The 15,018-nt window shown below is 43.4% G+C and overlaps 1 protein-coding gene across 20 annotated transcripts in view; it reads right to left on the bottom strand.

Moving 5' to 3' along the window:
- The window catches only part of ARHGAP32 (Rho GTPase activating protein 32), a 346,243-nt gene that overhangs the window by 91,284 nt on the left and 239,941 nt on the right, over positions 1 to 15,018 (bottom strand). For all 20 annotated transcript variants that reach the window (XM_084803670.1, XM_084803653.1, XM_084803655.1 and 17 more), the window contains 2 exons: positions 13,193 to 13,270; positions 188 to 269 (listed from right to left, as the gene is read on the bottom strand). In XM_084803670.1, the coding sequence (XP_084659796.1) occupies positions 188 to 269; positions 13,193 to 13,270 (160 nt within the window). The remainder of the gene's footprint in view (positions 1 to 187; positions 270 to 13,192; positions 13,271 to 15,018) is intronic.

Below are 15,018 nucleotides of genomic sequence, written 5' to 3'. Positions count from 1 at the left end.
CAAACTGTGCACTGAAAAATACGTGTATGGATTTATACAGTGAAATAACTTTTATGTGGATGATCAGTATATATGTAACAACACATCCAAGGTATTCAAAATTGACTGAAAGCAGTGATTGGGGTAAGGAGGATTTAAAACATTCTACTGTATTATACACATTTGTTTAAAATGCACATACACATACCTGGCTTTGGCACGGAATTGGTCACAGACTGAGGAACTTTGTCATTAATTAGTTCAACACATTCGCTAGGAAAGAATCCCACCTGTGACAAAGAGAGATACATGGTAGTTCATGTCTGCAGCATATGTAAGATGATGTCTGAATAGAACCATGTGTGAAGCCATGTTCTAACAGTTTTGCAGTAAAGGAGCTATCTGCATAACACCACAAAATTCAACCTGGGGCAGGGGCGGGGAGAAGACAAATGGTTTAGGCCAACAAATTATATTCTTGGTTGATTGCAAACTGCTATACAATACTATTTTAAGACTTAAAATAAGCAGATTTTGGTCTTAGGATTCCCTGTGTATAATGCTCTTGAGTTCCTTATTTATTCATTTCATTTCTATTGTTGTTGCTCAGTTGTTAAGTCGTGTCCGACTCTTGGTGACCCCATGGACCATAGCACGCCTGGCCTTCCTGTCCTCCGCTCTGAAGCTCATGAAGGAAGGTTGTGATATCACGAATAAATCATTATCCTTTAATTCCATCACATTCCCAACTGAAAGGTCTGTTAGAAGGCATTTATTTCGGTGGAATAAAAATCATCTAGATTTATGGTTAAAAGCTTTTCCAAGATTTTATTCTGTTCCTGAGAGACAAGTTCAAAATGTGCAAGGCACTTAACTGCCCCCAAATGGGAACATTTGCAGTTTCCACCACCTCCTTTTAATGTTACATCAGACACTATTTCACCACAAGTCTTTATCTGCTGAAGAACAACACTATGCCTATACTCTATGAAGTATGAGAATGTAGTCATTGTTGCTGAACTTTAATCATTCTGCCCATGAGTGACACGAAGATCTAGGTTTGCTGAGTGACATAATGACCTAGTTTGCACATAACGTCAAGCCACTGTGGGTGAATTTCCCCATGGGGCTTGCTGTTTTGCATTTTAAAAATTCAAGCTGCTGTGGGGGCATGCCACAGCTTATTGTTACGTGCAAATCCATCGAACGTGTGTTGTTGGGGTGGTTAACAAGCCACCCAGAACCCATGACCTGTTTTAGGGTTGTGGGTGGCTTGTTAACCACCCCAACAACCCACCCTGGCCGGGTTCACACGTAACAAGCTGTTGTGTACGCCAGCGCCACAACAATAAGCTCCACCAGGAAATTCACACATCGTGGTTTTCCATTACATGTGAACCGATTCAATGAAGTCTCACCTGATCCCAGAAGAGCAAAGATTCTGTATGCAGACCATCAAAGAATAATTTTTCCTAAATTTTATTTTAATGCCACCAGTATATTGGTACTTCCTGGCTGCAGCTGCCAGAAAGCATTAAAAGCCACTTCCAAACTGTGAAACTATTGCTACTTTTAAACTGTCCAAAAAGGAAATATATTATTTGAGACAGAAAGATAAGCAGTTTCTTCAAGTAAGAGAATATGTCATATTTCATCTTGGTTGAACCCAACATCGGATTCCCATTACACTTAAACAATGGAACAATGTTAGTTATGAACATTTGCTTGATTTGACTGAACATCCCATTCCAAAACAGATAGCATTTATAGTCTCTCCCCCACTCTCCCTCAACACACATGTGCGCATGCACACACACACACACACACACACACCTTTCATACAAGCTACATTATAATAAGCAGATCTTATTGTATGTCTGGAAATTCAAGTACTCATTTTTATAGAATTATGTGTTGGATCCAGACTTAGTCATGCTTAGGCTAGACCCCTGAAATCAATGGGGAAAAGTCCCAATGATTTCAAAAAGTCTACTTTTTGCGAAGTAGACTTATTGCAAAATGCATTAAGTCTGGATCCAACCTTGGTGCCAAAATGACATCAAAGTAGTTGCCAACTGGGCCTACTTATGGATAGCATTCTATAAATGGAGCACCACGACTGGAAATTAAAAGTTCCTTACAAAGAAAGATTACGCTTGGATGGTTTGTTGACAATTCTAATGATCAAACTGGAGGACAGAAAGAATAAATGCAGAGGAGGGAGCGGAAAAAGTGAATGAAGTAGTAATAGCCTCTACATCAAGAATATGCATGAGAGTTTTATTGCACTCACTGTCTAGACTCACTAAAGACTGTTGAATTTGTTGAACAAAAAACTGATTAGAAGTACACTATTTACAATAATTGTTTTATTCAACATGAAAGAAGGCAAGAGGAGAAAATGCTTCTGTAACAGAGGTGGAGTTAGACAATAGCAGTTTCCAGCAAACTGCAATATTCATTAAATCAGGAACTGGAAGAACAGGACTAAATTATGTCCAACCAAGCACATCCCTTTCTATCCCAACCCCCAATTTATTAACTTTTAAGTATGTATAATCAGTTTTTGGTCACATGAATGTCTAAGTGGGAAAACACTACCACAAAGTGCCTTGACGCTTCTTAAGTATGAACAGATGTATTGTGATACAAGATTTGTGGATTATTAGCATCATTTACATAGCAACGTAACTGTATAAGGCATGTTGCACAATACAAGAGGACAAGTCCCTGCTTACAGTCTATCATTCAACACAGGGAGACAACAAAAGAAGAGGAATGAAATGAAGGCAGGAATAAACAGGGAAAGAAGATGCATTTATTTCAATTACACTAGAGGCCACTGCATCAAATAAACAAGGGGGCTTAAAAGATCATGAAATGAAAGAGTTATAGCCCATGACATCTATACAAACCTTAAACGTGTACATGTACACGTATACATGTACAGTGACCATTTAAGAACATAACAACATAAGAAGAGCCATCCTGGATCCGACCAACGGTCCATCTAGTCTGTTCACCATTTACAATAGACTGGTATTAACAGTGTCTTCCTCATCTTAACTAGGCTAAGAACAATACATGATCCACTGTCTACAGCTCAGCCCTATGACACAACTGTATTTGCTCCAGTTCCTCAGAAAAGATATTAGTGTTCTTAAAATGGCCATTCCCACCCAATGACGTGAAGGAATGTATTGACAATGTCAGATTATTACACAGCAGAAACCTTCTACAGGGACAGAACCAGAAGAGAAAGTGACAGAATACCAATTACTGTCACTTATGCCTAAATTACATCCTGAACAATGATATTTCTCCTTCAAATCCTTTAGGGAGAGACACCATCTCTGTCCGCAAATGCGCTATGGCAACACTATTAGTGTTCCCCAGGGGAAGGAGGACCAGCTGCACCAGGTGGACCCTGAGCCCGTTTCTGCCCCTGCCAAACAGGTACTTAAGGCGGGGCTGCCAGAGGCTGCTTGGGAAGGAGCCTGGGAGAAGGAGGACCAGCTGCACCAGGTGGACCCTGAGCCCGTTTCTGCCCCTGCCAAACAGGTACTTAAGGCGGGGCTGCCAGAGGCTGCTTGGGAAGGAGCCTGGGAGAAGGAGGACCAGCTGCACCAGGTGGACCCTGAGCCCGTTTCTGCCTCTGCCAAATAGGTACTTAAGGCAGGGCTGCCAGAGGTAGCGCCTCGGCATGCGCCTCGGCGTCGCGCCAAGTGCGACGCTAAGTGTGCACTTAGCGTCACACTTGGAGATGAATGGAGGAACACAGGAAGACCCACCCACCGCCTCTCCAGAGACATCAGCAGCCACAGATACCAGCAGCAAATAGCAGCAGCAGAGGGCAGCAGCTGTAAAGACCAGGGAGAAAGGGGCAAACATAGATTTTATTTGCTCCTTCTTAGCTGCTGTTCTCTTTTATCTCTTTTATCTTTTATCTCCTTTTATATTGTTGTATATTTTATATCTTAACATTTTAATATGTACCTGGGAGGACCACTGAGCAACTCAGGAGGTCGGGGAGGTGCCACCGTAACTGTGGTCATGGGCAGGGGGAGCTTTGGCATTGGGGGATTAACAGGTCAGCTGAGGAGAAGAGGGGCTAGACACCTTATTGCTATTCCCTCTTCTGGGTAATCCCCCAACCTGATGGTTCCTGGTGGCCTTACCAGTCTGCCCTTGGGTCTGGTGGTGCTGCTGCTGAATGCCAGGTAGGCCCAAAATGAAATCTCCCTCATCCATGATTTGATTGTGGATGAGGGGGCTGACCTGGTATGTATTACTGAGACCTGGGTGGGGGAACTGGGAGGGGTCACTCTCTCCCAGCTGTGCTCTCCTGGATACTCGGTGCAGCACCAACACCGACTCGAGGGTCGGGGAGGGGGGGTTGCCGTGGTCTCTAGGAATTCAATCTCCCTCTCCAGGCTTCCTGCTCATTTAAGTGCAGATTTTGAGTGCTTGTACCTTGTGTTGGGTACCAAGGACAGATTAGGGAGTCTGCTGGTGTACTGCCCACCCCGCTGCCCATCAGACTCCCTGCCTGAGCTGACGGAGGTGGTCTCGGACTTGGTGTTGAGGACCCCTAGGATGATGGTCCTGGGGGATCTCAACTTGCATGCCGAGGCCGCTGCATCCAGGGCAGCTCAGGACTTCATGGCCGCCATGACAACCATGGGGCTGTCCCAACATGTCATCGGCCCAACGCATATAAAAGGACACATGCTTGATCTGTTTTTCTCAACTGGGCAGGAGGATGGTGATCTGAAAGTGGAGGAATTAACATCTGTCCCTTTGTCATAGTCAGATCACTTCCTGCTGAGGTTTAGACTCTTGGCAGCCTTCCCCCTCTGCAAGGGTGGGGGACCTATTAAAATGGTCTGCCCCCAGAGGCTAATGGATTCCAGAGGGCTCTGGGGGATTTTCCTGCTGGTATGGCTGGTGCTCCTGTCAAAGCCCAGGTCGCTCTGTGGAATGCAGAGATGACTTGGGCGGTTGACACAATCGCGCGCAAGCGCCCTCCCCCTCTGAGCAGAGCCTGGCCAGCTCCTTGGTATACACCTGAGCTGAGGGCAATGAAGCAAGAGGGGAGATGGCTAGAATGCAGGTGGAGGAAAACTCGTGGTGAGTCTGACCGAACACAGGTAAGAGCTCACTATCGAGCCTACTCTGTGGCAGTGAGGGTGGCAAAGAGACAGTTATTTTCCACCAGCACTGCATCTTCTCGGTGTCATCCAGCGGAGATTTTCTGAGTGGTTCATGGCCTGTTACATTCTGGGCCAGGGAGAGAGACGGTGGAACCCTCGGTGGCATGCTGTGATGAATTTGCAAGGCACTTTAAAGATAAAGTCACTCAGATTCGTCATGAATTGGGACACCACGATTAAAGCAGTTCCATTGGTAAAGGCGTTCAGAGCACTGTCTGGTCCAGTTCTATTGGATGAGTTTCAGTTATTGAGGCCTGAGGATGCAGACAAGGTGCTTGGCCAAGTCCAATTGACCACTTGTATGCCTACCCTTGCCCTTCATGGCTTATTAAATCAAACAAGGAGGGGATGTCCAGCTGGGTCCAGGTTGTAAATTCTTCCTTGAGAGAGGGAGTGGTGCCAGCCGCTTTAAAAGAGGCGGTAATCAGACCACTCCTAAAAAAGCCTAACCTGGACCCGGAGGATGTTAACCATTACAGGGCAGTGGCCAACATCCCCTTCCTGGGCAAGGTGCTTGAGCGGGTGGTTGCAGGACAACTCCAGGCACTGTTGAATGAAACGGATTATCTAGATCCATTTCAATCGGGCTTCAGGCCTGGTTTTGGAATGGAAACTGCCTTGGTCACCCTGTGGGATGACCTCTGCCGGGAGAGGGACAGGGGGAGTGCGACCCTGTTGATTCTCCTGGACCTCTCAGTGGCTTTCGATACCATCGACCATGGTATCCTTCTGGATAGGTTGTGTGGGTTGGGAGTTGGAGGCACTGTACTGCAGTGGTTCCACTCCTACTTGGATGGCCGACTCCAGAAGGTGGTGCTGGGGGATTATTGCTCTGTGCCATGGCAATTGTGCCATGGGGTTCCACAGGGCTCTGTTTTATCCCCCATGCTGTTTAACATCTCCATGAAACCGCTGAGGGAGGTTATCCGAAGGTGTGGGCTGATGTGCCATCAATATGCAGATGACACCCAGCTCTACCTCTCTTTCTCATCAAAACCAGGTGAGGCAGTGGCTGTTCTGAATCAATGCCTGGGCATAGTAATGGACTGGATGAGGGCCAATAAACTGAAATTCAATCCAGACAAGACGGAGGTACTGTTAGTGGGTGGTGTCTGCCCGGCTAGGTGATATTCAACCTGTTCTGGAGGGGCTTACACTACCCCTAAAGGATCACGTTCGTAGTTTGGGGGTGCTCTTGGATCCAGAACTTGAGGCACAGGTGAACTCAGTGGCATGGAGCACTTTTTATAAGCTTAGGCTGGTATACCAACTACACCCTTATCTGGACAGATAGCCTAGCTACAGATATCCATGCTCTTATAATTTCTCGTCTGGATTACTGCAATGCGTTATACATGGGGATGTCGGGGTGGACACTGAGCCCATAGAATCCCAGAGTAGTTCTGATTCTGAGGAAGAGCAGTCGCTCCTGGGAGAGGAGCGCGCTCATCTTTCCCAGGGCCAACAACTGACGGAGATTCCTCCCACCGGCATTCCTAGCTTAGATAGCAGTCCTGAGAGTGACAGAGTGCGGGAAGCAGACTTGATGGACGCGCAACGCCAACGTAGAGAGCGGCGCCAAATGGAGGGTGCGGAAAGGAGGTGTAGTGCCTGGTTGGTGCGCAAACAACGGCTGCGCCCAGAGGATCCAAGGGAAAAGGGGAGAGACTCTCCCTAGCCCTTAAGTTCAGGGGTCTGCCAGTGATTCCCTTTCAAACGGGAACCAACTGTTCCAACTTAGGGCATAGGTACTCTGCTGCTCATATCTAGTTGCTAACAGTAGAGTTGTTAAGTTGTAAAAGAGGAATAAAGCTTTGAAAAGAATCCCTTTGTCTGTGTCTGGACTTGGCTACTGGATTAGACTGAGAGAGGCCTCCAAGGAGCCCTTGACAGGGGCCTTTGAAAACGGTCCAGAAACTTCAGCGGTCCAAAACAGGGCAGCAAGATTGTTAACAGGGACTGGCCAGTGAGCTCATATTACGCCAGTACTTTTTCAGCTGCACTGGCTGCCAGTCCATTTCTGGGCCCGATTCAAAGTGCTGGTATGAACATTTAAAGCCCCGAATGGCTTGGGGCCAGGTTATCTGAAGGATCGCTTCCTCCCATATGTGCCTGCCCGGACCTTAAGATCATCCTCATCGGCCCTTCTCCGTGAGCCCCTGCCAAAGGAAGTGAGGCGGGTGGCTACTAGGAGGAGGGCTTTTTCTGCTGTGGCACCCCAGCTCTGGAATGAGCTCCCTAGTGAGGTTTGCCTGGCACCTACATTGTACTCCTTTCGGCGCCAGGTGAAGACCTTCTTATTTTCCCAGGCATTTTAGCATTTTAGCTTTCTAGACTTTTAGCTTTGCTGTTTTAAATCTGTATTTTAAATTCCTGCACTGCTGCTAGGTTTTATTGTGGCTGTATTGTTATACTGTGGTTTTAATGTTCTATATATTTTATGTTGTTTTACTGTGTGCCGTTTGGTTTAAATTTTTGTGAACCGCCCAGAGAGCTTCGGCTATTGGGTGGTATAAAAATGAAATGAAATGAATGAATGAATGAATGAATGAATAAATAAATAAATAAATATTATACGATCTGGTAATATCAGCCATACCATCAGGAGCTCACTCACCTGTTCATCTTCCTATGAGATTTGTCATTACCTGCCAACAGTGCACTTCTGTTGTCTACATAGGACGAACTGGTCAGTCTGTGCACGAAATTTCAACATTCAGAAACCAGTGGGAGAACATATCAGCCTTGCAGGGCCCTCTGCTACTCAACTGAAAGTCATTAAACATCCCCCTCCCCTCAACTTGAAAGGAGAACTTCAGCACATATCAGCCACAAGCTAGTAGAATCAATCAAGACAAGGGATCTCTCCTCCACAGCAGATGTTAAAGTAGTGTAGCAAACTAGAAAATTAGGTTATCGTCAATTACTGCTATTGTGAATGGTCACTATCCTATCTGGTATACATTTGAGGTTTGCATTGAAGTGCCACAGCTGTACCTCTCGCCTTTCATAACCTTTTGACCCCACTATTTACATGCATCATCTCTGCCAAGTGAGGATACATTTTACACATCTATTGAAGTGGGCTCTAACCCACAAAATTGTATACCACATTATATCTGTTCTTCTTCTAAGTGCCACAAAATTCTTTGCTTTTTTTGGTTGCAACGTGGCTATTGGAAGCCGAGCAAGGTTTAAAACATAAGAAGGTGTATCTACTTGGACAACTAGAGACACCTTTCTGCTGGAGGACTGCCATTATAGTTGTCCTCCTCCTCCATACCTCATGCATAGATTCATTTTCTGATTCCTGTTTAGTGCAAACTATAGCTGGTTGTGATGTCCAATAGGCAAACTATGGTTTGCACTTGCCCATCATACCAGAACTGGAAGCCGTAGTCTGAAGTAGATTTCCAATGTTGGATTGGAGTGTAGGAGCTCATTTGGATGTCACAGTATAATGTGTCTTATACTAAACAGGAAAATGAAAGTCAAGCTGTGTACAGGAAGGCAGTAGGGAGAGAGCATGGCATTCAATCCTCTACATTATGGTTTTGAGGATATATGGACTGGACCATAGCCCTGCAATCATATGATGGGAATGTGGCAGCAATACACACAGACCTAAGGGTCCTAAAAGTTCAGTTCAGAATGTTCTTAAATCCATAAGCATAAACAAATAACACGCTAGCAATTTACTTTTGCTGCTTGAGTGAACAATTACAAAATAGTTTTCTGATTCTACAGATGGTAATTAAGCAGGAGTTACAAGAGTTAGTATCAATGGAATCATGCATTTCAGAAGGATCAGTTAATTAATCTCTGTATATTGCATTTTTAATATCTGTAATCTTTGTAAACCGCCCAGAGAGCTTCAGCTATTGGGCGGTATAGAAATGTAATAGATGATGGTGGTGGTGGTGGATTATGTCATTTTTTTCAAGCCACAACCAGAGTGGTATATTTGTTTATGGGCTATCAGGTAAACAGGAAAAATGTGTTAAACATGATTTCCAACCCCACCATCTGGAAACTACTTTTTCCTCAGTGAATTTAGCCAATAGCCCCACTGACCTTTAGTTAAAAGTACTCCACAAAATTGTCTGTAGTTGTCAGGGTGGAAACTGAGCCCATAGAGCCCCAGAGCAGTTCTGATGCTGAGGAAGAGCAACAACCCATGGGAGAGGAGCTCCCTCATCTCTCACAGGCACAGCGGCAGGGAGAGATTCCTCCCGCCTGAGAGAGATAGTGACCCTGGCAGTGAGAGAGCGGGGGAGGGGGTTTTGCTGGATGCTCGGCGCAGATGCAGGGAGTGGCGACAGATGGAGGGCGCCGAGAGGAGGCGCTCTGCTCGCTTGGTGCTAAAACAATGGTCGCGTCCCGAGGACGCAAGGGTAAGAGGGAGGACCTCTCCATAGCCCATAAGTTCAGAGTCTTCCTGCCCTTCTCCTTCAAATGGGGACCAACTGCCTTACCTGGAGCTTAGGCTACTCTGCTAACTACCCCAGTGCAGTTCCTTGCTTAGTCGCTGGTGGTTACTACCTGAAAGAGTCATTAAGTTGTAAAAGGAATAAAGCCTTGGAAAGAATCCTTTTCATCTGTGTCTTGAGTTGGCTATTGGAGGGGACTGTAAGAGGCAGCTAGGGCGCTCCTGACAGTAGTTGCAATTGTCAGGATGTATTTAAACAGACCTAAGAGAGCCAACTTAAGGGTTTGGGGCTAGAACATTTCACTTTTGCCTAACTTGGGCCTAGAGAGTTTAATGTGACTGGATGAAATCTGCAACATAATGAAGTATTTACTAGAAACATCATGCAAAAGACTCAGAATAAACAGTGTAAAATGTATATAATGTCCATTAATCCTGTTCTTGCATGGGGCTCCTTATGGTCTCCCATTCAAAAGGTGGATCAGGTTAACACTTCATTATATTCAATACTGCAACTTCAAGTCTCATCAACCACTCACTGGGACCAGAACTTAAAAAAAAAAATCACAGCCCCAAACTCATACCATACTATTCATAGTCAGTCTCATCAAGTATGTTTCATTCTGGATTATAGGATAAGCTGACTTTTTGTCAATATTTGCACATTCCCTATTAACTGTATTTACATGAGTTTGTGTAGAATAGTCCAGTAGAAGTATAGAAACATCTAACTGCTTGGCAATTAATTTGCTTGCTGCAGTTCTGAACTAAACACTACACACCTTGTGAAAAACCTAGAACTTTTAGTTCAGCTACCAGTACTTCTGTACTTTTAAATAGTGATTGCTACCCCCTCTACCCAGATTCCTTCAACAAAGGATAGAAAATCTGTCTTACAAACATTGGAAGTTAAAAAAAAAATATGAAGGAAAGAAGGAAGTGAGTTTTAATGTCAGAGTAGTTAACAGAAAAAAACAATCATCATCAGAGAATGATGCTTACTGTCATGGACAAGTTAAGGCTATCCCTGAAATGTCATGTATTCCATTTAATTTCTATCCCTAAGTTCTTAATTTTGCTTTCTATCATGTTCAGGACTGCTGATGTCTAAGTACATTCTATTTTATGGTCTTTTCTCTTTCATAACTCTTCTAATTTCCTTTCCTGATGGTCCTTGGAGCTGCATGTCATCACTGATCATTTCCACTATTTTGCATTTAGAGGCCCTAATATCTTTCCCTGCCTACATCACACGTTCTCCTTAAAACCCTCAAGCCTAAACGATATTCATGCAGTACGTACTTTTCACTTTTCTTGATACAGAAAGGAAAGCAATACAATTGTTTCTTTCTCAACCCTTGTTTCTATATTTTTTAATGAAAGAGAAAGAGCAAAAACAAACAACTAGATACAGTGCTTGGCCAGTACAGATGTTAGCTCTCTAGGAAGGGTAACTATACTTGAAGCTGCCTGGAGCTAATAAATATTCATGTGTGATTACATGGACCAGATTAGCTCAAGGAATGTCTCCCCCTATACCACCCTCCTAACCACTATGATCTTCAGAGGAGGCCCTGTTGTCCATGCCACAGCCTAGGGATTTCCATTTAGTCTCAACTCGAACCTAGAGGTGGGCCTTCTCCACAGTGGTGCCCACCCTGTTGAATGATCACCACTCTAAGGTATGTCAGGCCTCAACACTGGTGTATTTTAGGTGTTTATTGAAAACGTATATGTTTTGGCTTTCCCCCAGCCATGAACTATCTTTGTAACAACTTTATGATATGTGCACGTGTGTGTGTGTGTGTGTGTGTGTGTGTGTGTGTTTTGTTTGTTTTTATTCTTTTGTAAACTCCTTTGACATATAAATATTGCTAATGATGATAGATAGATAGATAGATAGATAGATAGATAGATAGATAGATAGCATGACTATCTGCTCACAGTCAGAACTCCTGATTGGTGACCATAGGGCAGGGCAGGGCAGGGCAACTTGTGGCCCTCCAGAAGCTTTGGCCTACAACTCCCATCAGCCCTAGCCAATGTAGCCAATGGTGAGAGATTATGGGAGTTATAGGCCAAAACATGTGGAGGGCCACAAGTTGCCCACCCCTGCATTAGGGCCAAGTTAGACATGTGGGGCAACTGCATCTGCCCCATTCACATATAAAGCAGGAGAGGGTGGAGGTCTGTTCTTTACACAATAAGAAGAATGAATGGCAGCACCACCACCCTGCCTCCCTGTGCTTTGTAGCTTTAGATCACCTTCTCCTTGCCTGGCTTGCTTCTGGTATTGAAACCAGGCTGACAGAAAACAGTATAAAAGCAGCAGAGCATAACATGGAAAGGCGGGGAGGGGGAGGTTTGCTCACATCTCCTTTGTGTTTTTGGTGTAAAGCAGAGATGGGGAGCATGTGGCTCTTCAGATGTTGGTGGACTGCAACTACCAGCAGCTCTACTCAGCACAGCCAATGGTGAGGGATGATGGGAGTTGCAGTCCAACAACATATGGAAGGCCACACATTCCCCATCTCTGGTGTAAACAGTAGTCCACCTCACCACTGCTTTATATATAAATAAGGCAGACACATCTTTATACAGAGACATGGTAGCCACACATGACTAGCTTGGCCTATATTTTAACATCAGCTCCATCACCTGTTCAATAAAGCAACCACCTATTATTGTGCAGCTTACCCCCACTCTACCCCAATGATTCTCATAGGCTCATTTCTGGCTTGCATTTGCCACTTCCTTTACAGGTACTGAATTTTCTCCCCATGGAGGTACTTGGTCCACCTGCTTAAGTACAGGTAGACAAAGAGAATAAAAATGACAACCTTGCAGTTAAAAAAACCAGTTCAGATAGCTTTTCTGTCCTCATTTTCAGATGTCCAAAGTAACAAGAAATCGGTTTCCCCAATGCTGAGGCCACCATATGAAGCAGACTCCTATACAATTGCAGTAAGTGGGAGACTATTCGGTGCAATGTCTCCCAGCCTAGTGCCATCAGAAAATGTACATAAATGTCAATAAATGTTCTACATAACTATTAAATTAGCCCTCTGGTATAGGGAATCTGGCAACCTTAATTCCCAGGTCTTCCCTGCAGTATTCCGATATTCTTACTGCTTTTCCCACTCCAAATCAAATGACAGCCAGAGTTCATATCCAAAAATTCTGTTAAAATTCTTCTCCAGGCAATGCAGAAGCAGGCTGACATGTCACTGCTGATCCTCTTTAAAAGTATCACACACTCACCTTTCCTTAGTGCCAGACCAGATATAGAAAAAAGTGGGTGCCATGTTCCCCCTTTTTTTCTAGAAAGCCACTGAAGAACTAAAATAGCACAATCCAGCTCATCTCATCTCCAGCTTTGTAGCGCCCAGTCTTTGCACAGGATTACAAGACAATTTTTCAAGCCCTTAAGTCTTCTACAAATTCATGGAAACAACATATTATGAACATATTAGAGAACCATCTATTAGCATCAAAAATACTTCCGCAGACTGTATCCCATGAGAGATTTTTGAGGTTCCACAATATTAACTAATCTAATAGTTGGGCATACCTGAAATCCATGCTTTCCTCTCCACCAAGTGGTCAGTTCTTTTGGAGGCATGTCAATAACCGACACAATATCTCCCACCTGAAAATGAACAACATAAACAATTGTCTCACTATGTTTTGAAATATAGCTTTGTTAATAAAAGAATATGTTCTATGGGACGGTAAAGACAAATCTAATACCTTTATGAACAAACAGCACTAGTCTCTATCCATGGCATCTACACTTATAAAATCTATCACTAAAGTATGAGCTAACGCATTATAAATGCTACATGGCACACATTTTAATGTATTCATAAGGAGGATACATTTGGTGGTAGTTAAAAGACCAAAAGCAATCTGATTAAAATTAGGAGTGTGGATTGAGGTAAATACATTCTGGAAGCACAAAATTCTTTGGGAAGGGTTCTTGAACAAATAAACTCTCTTGGTCATCTTTTAATCTTGTACACATTGGTATATTAGCTTCTCTGTCCCAGCTTTTTCTTTTTCCAATGAAGTTCAGACTGACCTGACAAAGACATGCTCCTTGAAGTTAAAGCTAACAATGCAATAAGGAAATGTGATGCTATATCAGCAGGATGGAAAGACAAGAGGAGACATTTAAAAATTCCTTTGAGACCACTTGTTTAACAGAAAACATTTAAAATAGTTTGCACGAGTCACTGAGTGCTTGCAAATGACACCAGCAAAGCTCAGTCTATGCATGTGAGGTGCTTACTATTTGCCCTTTGAATCTTTCATATTCTCTACACTCATATTTTCAGGCTTATCTCTGTTACCAGGAGGTCTGTAAAACATTTTTTTAATAAACAACAAAAATTTCAGTCTTTTAATAGGAATCTGTGGACCACACCAAGCGCTTTACAGCACATTGTACTTAGACCAGTCATGCGTTGCCCGCAAAGAAACTGGACATTTTGTCAAAATTTCTCAAAAATCTATCTATCTATCTATCTATCTATCTATCTATCTATCTATCTATCTATCTAATATATATAATTCAAAGTCAGGACTTAGTTGGTCATCCCTTTTTGACTGCCTTCCCGCTGACTGATTCTCATGAAACACACTTCACTGGAAAGCTCTTGACATGCAGATTCCACAAATAACAATACTTTTACTATAATTCAAAGTTTATTAATGTCCATAAAGCTTTTAAAGAAGAGGCTATCTTCTATAACAATGTACTATAAAGTGTTACTTTTAATATCAAGGAAGTCAAGCATAATTAAATAAAGGTCTCTGTACGCCTTTATAAACAGAGGGGCAGGCCAAAGTACAATGATATGCCAGTAACATATGGCCTGTAAACAAATCAAGAAGGGATCTACTTTGCCATGAGTCATGTGTGCTCACTGGCAAACCTCAAAGATTCAATCTGTCGATGAATTGGAACAAGGACGTTACAGTGGCGACCTGGAGTTTACACCAAGAACATTGTATTTAAGGACGTTTTGTAAAGGTAACACTTTGAACGTTTCAATAAACACAGTTAGCTAAGTCAAACCTTTCATTAGATTTTATTTTTCTCCACAAACTGTGTTCGTGGGTAACCAACTGGTATGAATATATCAAAAAGACACTACAATCGAAGCATTGTAACAGATGCCTGAAAAATAAGAGATAGGGATTTTCACATGAATATGTTGCTTTAATTTGCTACATTTTGACAGTCTACTTAGGGATTGTTTTAACTTCCTGTACAATGAAATTAGTAAACAAGAGAGATGTGAGGCACAAGACTTGGAACTGGTACAGTTACTTAATAATTATGCTTAACAGATTGGAGAAGACTGCAGACCGCATACTTTTCCCAAAGCTCCT

Source organism: Heloderma suspectum, chromosome 6 (assembly GCF_057233095.1).
Source record: "Heloderma suspectum isolate Gila_16-S chromosome 6, 16-S_ref, whole genome shotgun sequence".
Lineage (NCBI taxonomy): Eukaryota > Metazoa > Chordata > Lepidosauria > Squamata > Helodermatidae > Heloderma > Heloderma suspectum.
The sequence above is the reverse complement of the archived record's forward strand: the minus strand, read 5'-3'. Positions and strand labels throughout refer to the sequence as shown.